The sequence below is a fragment of the Python bivittatus genome, unplaced genomic scaffold, assembly GCF_059951505.1.
Source record: "Python bivittatus isolate LINGU-HERP-01145 unplaced genomic scaffold, Pbiv_v1 ctg000080_np1212, whole genome shotgun sequence".
NCBI classification, from domain to species: domain Eukaryota; kingdom Metazoa; phylum Chordata; class Lepidosauria; order Squamata; family Pythonidae; genus Python; species Python bivittatus.
The window spans coordinates 57,252,832-57,262,510 of record NW_028277035.1 but is presented as its reverse complement, the minus strand read 5'-3'; the positions used below and the strand labels follow the sequence as shown (position 1 = coordinate 57,262,510).

The following is a 9,679-nucleotide window of genomic DNA, read 5'->3' as shown; positions in this document are numbered from 1 at the left end:
ATTTTTTATAGGCAGTCCTCAAGTTATGACAGCAATTGGGAACAGAATTTCCATCACTAAGCGATGCGGTCATAAAACACTATGTCACATGACTGCATTGCTTAGAAACAGCAATTCCTGCAGTCCCCGTTGTCATCGTTAAGTGAGGATAGTGGGTCGTGAAGTGAGTACCTCCTTGCAACTTCCTGCTGGCTTCCAAGAACCAAAGTCAGTGGGGAAGCCAGCAGGAAGTTGCAAGTCCCAGGTGGTTTGCAAGCAGGCAAGCAGGCAGGTAAGAGGCTGCTGCAGATGGGAGAGGAAGCGAGGGGGTGCACAGGTGGCTGGGAAGGCATGGCATGAGTATAGTGGGGCTTGGGGTAGCTGCTGCCGGGTGGGAGAGAATGCACGAGTGGTGGGGGAGGCACTGCACAAGTGCAGCAGGGCTTTGGCAGCCAGGTGGGGGAGGGAGCACGAGGGTGTGCAAGTGGCTGGGGAGGGTGTACGAGTGGCCAGGGAGGTCCTGTGCAAGTGCAGCAAGGCTTGGAAGGGTGCATGGGTGGGGGAGACTTACCCAAGCAACTTGTGAGCTTCCCTGCTGGTTTCTCTATTGACTTTGTTTCTCGGAAGCCAGCAGGGAAGATCACAAATTGTGATCACATGACCACAGGACGCTGCAACCATTGGGTAAGCCTGTTGCCAAGTGCCCAGATTGTGATGATGTGACCATGGGAGTGCTGGGATGGCCAGGACTTTGAGGACTGGTCATAACCACCACTTGTTCATTGCTGTAATGGAAGGCATGTGCGAGGAAGATACAGTGGTACCTCGGGTTACGAATTTAATCCATTCCGTGACTCTGGTCGCAACCCGATTTGTTCGCAACCCGAAGCGAATTTTCCCATAAGGTTCAATGTAATTACCGTTAATCCATTCCGGCGTCCGCGGACCATGCGTCAAGGGTGGAAAAACGGCCGTGGACCACGCGGCAGGGCGGAAAAACGGCCGCGGACCGCGTGGCACGGGCAGAAAAATGGCTGCGGACCGTGCGGCAGCACAGAAAAATGGCCACAGACCACGTGGCACGGGCGGAAAAATGGCCGCGGACCATGTGGCATGGGTGGAAAATGGCCGCGGATCCGGTTTGTACCCCGAGGCGGAGTTCGCAAACCGAGGTAAATTTTTGCGGCCAGAGCTGGTCGTAACCCAAAAAGTAAGCAGAGGCGTTCGTAACCCAAGGTACCACTGTACTGGAATGGAAGATCAAGGTTATCAGGAGGGAGGGGGAGCATTCCTGAGCAAGTGCTTCCTCAGCCTGCAGCAGGACCATGAGAAGGTGAAGAGACTGGCCCCTCCCTAGAGTATCATGGGGTATAACCACTAGTTGCTTTAGCATAGGTTGAGTCTGGCGAGATTCTATTAGGTACAAGCTAATAAAGGAACTATACTGGACTGGACTGCCTTGTTGTCATTCTTGGACTGGGCCTGCCATCAATCTCGCCAGACTCAACCTATGCTAAAGCAACTAGTGTTATATCCTGTGGGACTCTAGGGAGGGGCCAGTCTCAGCTTCTTCACCTTCTCACAGTCCTGCTGCAGGCTGAGGAAGCGCTTGCTCAGGAATGTTCCCCCTCCCTCCTGGTAACCTTGATCCTCCATTCCAGTATCCTCCTCGCACATGCCTTCCATTACAATTGCTGTCTTAACTTCAGTTACTGAACAAGTGGCAATTAACTGAGGACTAACTGTATATCATCCACCACTGATTTTTTTATATTATTGCTTAAAATTAACAAGTAATCCTCTTTATTTTTCTTAATAAAGTTTATTTTAAATTATGCTCTATGATATTAATCCAACCCCCAAAGAGTAAGCTGATTTTCCTAGTCACATGCCTAAAAACTTTAAGGGCCAGGAATGTGGTGCTGTAGAATTTACTTTCATGATGATCTTCTTTTTCACCTCTTTTGTTTGCTAGTAAGATGTGGAAGGTGTTGGAGTTTTTCGTACACCAGCTTTAGTGGGTTAAGGATAGAAAAGTATGTAAAGGCATAGTGAATGGCATTAGTGTAAACTAGTTTTAAGCTCTGTTTCCTTTTCTTTCTTACTGCTTTACATTATTACTGCAAGATATTATCTAAGCATTGTGTTTACAGACACATTTCTTTTTTTCTATTTGGAACACTGATGTTAAAAATGATTGTTACTATGGAAAGAAGTTCTCCCTAAATATGAAAAGCACTGTGGATATCTGGAACAGCTTCCTTCTCCATCTCTATTTTCAGACACCAAACTCTAACAATACAAGATCACTGGCTATTTCAGGAGGATCCAATACAGTTTTCAGCACCTTGACTGCCTATTAATTTTTCACAAAATATGCAGCAAATCAAGTGCAGATGAAATGAATGAATGAATAAGGAAAATCCTGAGAAGCTGCAGGTGGTTTTAAAATATTTATTGGGGGGGAAGTTTCCGCCAAGAAAATGTATAAACAAGACTCTGCCTAGCAAAGTCCCTGGAGGACAGCCAGCATTTGCTTACATCAGAGAGCGGAAACTATGCACAGCAGTCACAAAGGTCTCCAGAAAGAAGGGGAAAAGCAACCCCCTTTCTTCCTCTTTCCCCTGTTCCCATAGCCCAGATGCTAACTCTGATGTGCCCACCAGTTGTAATGGACCACAGCTACAATCCCCACCCTGTATGGCCATAATTGGAGCTGAAATTGAGACCAGGTTGGAGGTTTCTTCTTTCTATTTGTGTGTTTACTATCCCTCCCCTACAGACACACCTCCTCATTCAATACTGTATCAATATCTCTGGCAGGCCTGCTTCTAGGTCCTTCTGTGCATCCTTCACCTCCTACTATCCTGGTGCTCATCCTCCCTCGCTTTTAGCCACAGAAGGATGTGGGCTGCAGCTCCGATGGAGAACATGCACAAACATTTGGCTTCAGCTTGAAGCAAAGCAAGAACTCCCGTAGGGCTTGACACACACCCACACCCCCTTGACATGCAGAGACAAGGAGGGCGGGGAGACCGAGGCAGGGATATACTCTTAGCAACTGAGAAGGGGGAACTGATTTGCTCCCGGTTCCCCCGCGACGTGGGGCGGATCTAGCGAGGGCCACCTCCTCCGAGACCTTCTCATTGGTTGCTGAGAGACTCTCGTGGCTCCAGGCCGGTCCGTTAAATGGGGCACTCACTAGAAAGCAAGCCCAATTTCCAAAAGCGTGGTGGTACAAAGCGCCGACCGAGAAAGAGCGTGCCGGCAGACTGTCCTGTGGAAGGGGTTCAACGGGCCACAGGGAGGCGCGCTATTTGCTCGAGTGGATTATTCCTTCCCCAGAACCGCACCGACGGCGCCCTGCTCCTGCCTGGCACGCGTGGACAGCGGGCGTCGCGTGGAGCTGCGGCGGGAAGAGGCGCCCCGCGGGGCTGAAAGGCCGAAGCTAGCCGCAGAGACTGTGGGGAGGCGGGAGCCTGGCCTGGGAGGGTGGAGGAGGAAAGCTCCATGATTGGCAAGGACAACAGAGTTCAGCCGCTGCTTTACCAGCCTCCGGCCTCCAGCCTCCGCCGGCGGCTCTGAGCATGGCTGGCCCCTCTCCTCCGCGTAAGTAACTGTCCGCGGGCTGGGCCGGCGCACCTCCTCCCGCCCCTTTGCCGGGCCGCAGGTGAGCGGCTCCTCCATTGTGTGGCTGGGCAGCACCTGAACCCGCTGGGCTGGGGTCAGCCGCCCGCATTGCCCTCCGGCCAACAACTCCTTCGGCTGCTGCGGATCAGTCCAGGTGCGCCTGCCGGCCGACGCCCGCTCCTTTCTCTCTTGCTGCGGGGACGCGGCAGCACTGCCTCCGTCAGCTGCGGTCGCTGCGGCTGCTGGCCTCCCCGCTTGCGTGGCTCGCTATTATCTAAGGCAGCGATTTCGGAAGGAGAAAAAGCGCGCCGAGCCGGGCAGGGCAAAAGAAGACTAATCGTAGTTCCAAGCCTTAACGCTCCGCTTCTTGGCTCATGTGAGCAGAGCCGAAGGTGCCTGGTTCGGGCTTTATTAGCGATATCCGCCCTCGCGTCAATCCCGCCCTCCCGTCTTTCAGTCACAATATGGCTTTCCAGCGAGGAGCTGCAGTATGACTGAAGTGGGCAGAGGGGGCGGGGGAGTCGGCAGCCCTGGGCGGCTGGAAGAGGGCTGAGGAGGGCCGAGCTCGTGAGCGTCTGGGGGCTTTCGGGGCGAGGGTGTGTTCTGCGGGAGGGAGGCGGCCGGGGGAGGGAAAGCCGGCTGGGGAGCCGGGTTTCCCCGTGAAAAAGGGAGGCTCGAGGGATAGCCGAGAGGGGCGGGGATGCTTTGGAAGGACCCTCGAGAGACTGGGCTTCTGTGGGGGTGCGCCTCGGTGGCCGGTGCCTGGGATTTGGGGGCCTCTGAACTGGCGTTAGGAAGGCGGGGCGACCTGCATCTGAGTCGGACAATTCGTCTTGGGGTGGAATTGCGGTCGCTTGATCTCCTTTGAAGGCACCCGCCTCGCCTCAGTCTTTCTAACACTTGCGTAGGACGAGGCCGCCGAGGGGCTTTTATTTGAGCCCTTCGTTCCTCCGGGGGTGGGGCGGGTTGAGAGGGGAGGCGGTGAGGACATTAGGAGGCAGGCAGGGACCGGGCAAGAATTCGGATCTCCGGGGTGCCTTCGCGAGAGAGGAAGGGAGGGACGGGCAGAAGCTCTCGGGCAGGTGGCGGCCGCCGCCTTCCTCGCCAGGTGAGTTGGGCAGCAACGTCAGACTCGAGCGCCTTTGCTTTTGTTTTGCCTCGCAGCTGCTTCGGCTGAGTTTCCGCACGAGGATGCACCGTGATGACTGCCACAAAGCGGGGACAGCATCTCGGGCGGCAGGAGCGGCACCATCTTTTCCAGCAGCCGCCGAAAGCTCGGTTGTAATGGAAACTGGGGGCGATGCCAGCACAGCCCCTCCGCGGAGGGGGGGCGGCGGCGGCGAGTTACCAACTGCTGGTGTTGCAGAAGCCGCCGGTTTCCAAGCGGCCGCCGCTCGCCCACTGGCTTCTGCGGGGGGAAAGGATATGAATATGGATGATGGGCCAGGCAGCGCCAGCCGAGGCGGCGGCGTGGACCCTGCTGCAGTGCTGAAAGGAGGCAGAACCGCGGCCCCCGCCCCCTTTCCCCGTGTGCCTTACGCCAAAGATCCCAAAACAGCCCACCAGCGCTTTCTGCGGAGGAGCGTGGTGGATTCCGATCAGGAGGAGCCCCCCTTCGAGGCTGCGGAGCCGGAGCCGGAGCGGCAGCAGCAGCCCAAGAAGATTCTCTTCCTCTCCAAAACCAGGCGGATAATCGCGGAGAGGGCGAAAGCGGGGCAGAGGCCCGTGGTGGTGGAAGAGGCGCGGCCGGGAGAGGAGCCCGCCGGCCAGGTGAAGGGGGCGGCAGCCGAGAGCCTCTCGGCAGGTGATCAGGCGAAGGAGGGCGGCGGCAAGGAGGATGCTGGGAAAAAAGAGGCGCCCGAATCTTCCAAGGATCAGAGCAAGTCCAAGAAAGAGGAGGCCGAGGAGGAGGAGGAAGAGGCCGACATGAAAGCAGTGGCTACCTCCCCCGATGGCAGGTTTCTAAAGTTTGATATTGAACTTGGCAGAGGATCTTTCAAAACGGTCTATAAAGGGCTCGACACGGAAACGTGGGTTGAGGTTGCTTGGTGCGAACTTCAGGTAAGCTGCAGCAAATATCTTGTCTGGGCTTAAATGCAGTAGGCGCTGGGGACAAAGTGCATATGTCATCTATGAAAGCTTTGCTGGAACAATCTCCACAGTTTATCCTCCCAGAGCTAACTATAGCTCAGTGTTTTTATTGGTTCTGATCCTTCCTCCCCCCCCCCCATTATGCATAGACACATTCCCCCTAGGATTAACCCCTTCTGTTCTGGCCTTTACTGAGGGCAAACTACTTGTCCAGACTACTGGGATTAAAACACACATGTACAATCCTTGTTCTGTGTTTGATATCAGTAAATTTTAGGAGGTCTGCCAAATGACAGGGCCTATGAATAACCCTTGTTTTATGCTGCTATTCAGTACTATTCTGAACTCAGCTCTGCTAAATTTAGCACGGCAACACAGAAAATTAATTATTACATATATACCACAGCATTTGTAATCTCATGATGTGGTATATATGATATTTTTAAAGTGATAAATCTTATTCTTTATACAGTAGCATGTTGTTTTATTTTAATTGTAGAATATGCTACATATAGGATGGCAGGCTTGTACATGTTTATTCAGAAGTCCTACAGAGGTGAGTAAGTTTGCATACTTGAGTGAGAATAAGTCCTAACCCACCGTGGGTTTGTTTAGATTTGAATTAATTCAATTTTAAAATAGCCTGAATGAAGAAAATTGAATGTTGATGTTACTGGAAGTAGTCATGTATATAAAGGGACTGATTTATCATTTTTGCTTTAGACAATAGTGCCACTTTCTCTTGTTAAAAGCTTCTTTATTTACTTGGTAAAAGGAATGACTCTCATTACACTTCTACTGAAATGCTGGCTGATATTTTATTTACTGAAGTCACAAAACTGTGAAAGCTAGTGCTTATGTTAAATTATATGAAAACATGACAGGGTGATTGCTTAAGCATACTTTTTCTTTTTGAAACTTTGGTGTGTTAATCTAGGCAATATTTCCTTTAGCATGATGAGAATTTCCTATACTGTTGTGGCAATATGTGTGTATATGTGATGAAGAAATCATTTGTCAGCTCTCTTTTGCTAACCCTGTCTACCTATAATTACGAACTGGTCCCAAGATTACCATGAAAACAGGCCAGATTAATCACATTTCCAAGAGACAGTAAAAGCATCCTTGGGGGATTGTCTCACAACTGCTGTTTTTACCAACACAATACACATCCTTCCTGCCTGATAAATTCCTATCTAAGTAGTAATTGCAAATAAATTTCCTGTCCTTATAGATACTTATTCTTTTCCTGCCCCATTTACCTTAGAACACTTGAAAGAACCAACTTCAAAACTAATTTGGTTAGCCCCAAATCTACAAAGTTCAGCCCTTGCATTGGCTTATTAAGATCGTCAATGGAAATTTTTGTCTCTAAAGCATCTCCTTTGGAAATCAAATTATGGCTGTCCTGCACATGGTCCTTATAACTTTATGATGCAGTTTGGATGTAATGGCAAAACATAGTTTAGTATTATGAGAAATAACTTGGATAAATTGTGGACTCCCTTGCACTTCACCACTTCATCTTCAGCATATCCATGCAAAGGACTCAGATGCATTTTACTGAAGATAAGAGGAGGTTGGTGCTGGATATCTCATAAGCTACAGTGTGAAGATGGGCACAATGGAGGAAGAGAAGGAAATACATGACTGAGATGCATCTGGGCTTGTTCTTACATAATTTTGGCATATATAGTCTCTATAGTTTTTTGATTGATTATGTGCCATTGTTTTTGACTCTTAGCGACCACATAGATAGATTTTCTCTATGACGATCTATCCCTAATGTGTTGTTTCAGGTCTCCCAATGATGTACTCATCACCACTGTAACTGAGTCTGCTCACCTTGCTGCTGATTGTCCTCTTCTTCTCTTTCCTTCCCCCTTTCCCAGCAGTAGAGCCTTTTCCAGAGAGCTGGGTTTTTGCACAATGTGTCTGGAATTCTATAGTTAGAGCCAGTTAATATTGTATATGTGTGCGCACATGTGCATGTATATACACTCACATGAATGATATAGTTCAATAAACTCAGTCATATTTCCATAGACAGTTGAGTAAGGTTATTGCACTGAATAATTGAATGTGTTTGTCAATTCCTCTAGTAAGTTAAAAGGGGTTGCACCCCTGTAGAATTTCTTGCAAAAGAAAGTACCATATTTGAAAAAGAAATAGCCAATAGGTTCTTGACAAGTAATACTTGACAGTATTGATTGACCTTGATTACCAGTATTTGTGCTCAGAAACTGAGTCTACCCTTCCCTTAGCCCTCTGTTACAGATAATCAGGCTAGACTCTGAAGGCACTTGGCAGAGCGAAACTCATTTTTATCCTTAAAAGTGAGGTTCCTAACTTTATTTTAACATGCCAGAGAATTTTAGAGAGTCATAAGGCCTGTCTCTATACCCTCATAAAGTGTTGGACCCACTTTTTTCTCTGCTGTGTGCAGACAACTCAGAAGGACTCTCACTGGTCTTAGACGTTAGAGCAGGTCTGCACAACTTGGGGAAGGGCCACAGTGATAAATTAAAAATAACCGTGGGCCACAAAGGAGTACCTGGCATGCCAATCAGCTGTTCTGCGGCTAGCAGAGCGGTGGCAGTGCTAGAGGAAGCTCAGCAGTGAGGCTGGGAGGTGTTGGAGGCACTCAGCAGTGTGTCTTTCAGGGTGGCAGAGCATTTATTGTCTCTTAAAAAAATGCCAACAGACCACACAAGTCTGCTTGGTGGGGCGCGTGTTGTGCAGACCTGCGTTAGAGGCAGGTGGCTCTCAGGAAGTGACTTATGACTAGATGCTGACTTCTTACAACTTCATTGGTAGACTCTTGTGTGTCTCAGGAACACATGGAGCTAACAGTATACCTTCCCATAGAAAGGAGTTAATTGAGACAAGAAGATACCATTTTATTGGTTTTATCATTGCATATTGATATCTGTAAATTGAGTGGGGATAGTGTGTAATAAAGCTTCAAATGTGTTGTAAATAATCTTGGTATGTGTGTAATCACATTACAATTTTACTGAGTTGTGTGAAATAGGTTAGATATGCCCAAAGAAATGTAATGTGTGAAGTAGTATTTAGATTTCTGTTGTCTAATGAAACATAGTTGGTAAGACAACAGGGCTGCAGTAAGTGTGTGTTCTGGCTTGAAAGTATCATGTCTCAATATAGGTTCAATGTTTTGTTTAAAATAATCAAATAGCTAGCAGGCTATATTTAGATTTTGTATATAGTTGAGATATTCAAAGTTAAGGAAATGTTCAGGAATATGATTGTAAAAGAAGTTATATTCCTTTTCTGGCTGACCTTTCTATAACTATTCTTTTTTTAGAATAGTTAGAATATTTTTGCATACATATTACATGAATTTTGATGCTTTTCAAAATAATCTTTGTTGATAATTTTAGTTAAAAAATATAAAGCTAATTACCTTTCCATTATAGATAAGTTTATTTGAATGAAGATATTGAATTTATTTAAGAACAAAGATTTTACCATATGAATCTGTTTATATGATCACTTTAAAATGTTACTTTTATGATGTGCCAAAGTCTTTGAAAGAAAGATATAATACGTTATTCAGTCATTTCTCCATTTCTGAGGTTTTGTGACTCGTCAGAATCGCCTCTCTGTCAATAACTGCTTCTTTGAGTTCATATAAGCTCTCAAGTGATTGTACCTAGCCATAAATTCTTCTGTCCCGCTTTTTAAAAATTATCTTTTATTTTTCAGAGTGTCAGGGTCTTCTCCCAATCTTGCCTTCCCATAATATAGTATGTTCAAAATATTTTAAGATTTAGCCTTGTTAGTAAGACTTCCAGTGATCAGTCTGGCTTTACTTCACCAAGAATTGAATGATTTGTGTGTGCTTGTGTGTGTGCTTATTACAATATAGTAAGACATTCTGAGGATAAGATCCTATGGTCTTTGGGAGGCTATATTAGGGACAAGAACTTGATCAGAACAATATATTGGCTTTAGA

At 47.7% G+C, this 9,679-nt stretch overlaps 1 protein-coding gene across 11 annotated transcripts in view; it reads left to right on the top strand.

Annotated features, from left to right (window-relative positions):
* The first annotated feature begins 2,967 nt into the window (after window positions 1-2,967).
* WNK2 (WNK lysine deficient protein kinase 2) overlaps window positions 2,968-9,679 on the top strand; it is a 123,351-nt gene continuing 116,639 nt past the window's right edge. For 2 of the 11 annotated variants that reach the window (XR_015794884.1, XM_088134166.1), the window contains exons 1-2: window positions 2,968-3,588; window positions 4,774-5,670. Coding sequence is in view for 4 of the 11 variants with exons in the window: in XM_088134166.1 (XP_087990292.1) it covers window positions 4,801-5,670 (870 nt within the window). In the remaining 7 variants the exon portion in view is untranslated. The other 9 variants (XR_015794889.1, XM_088134170.1, XM_088134167.1 and 6 more) reach the window with 8 other exon arrangements.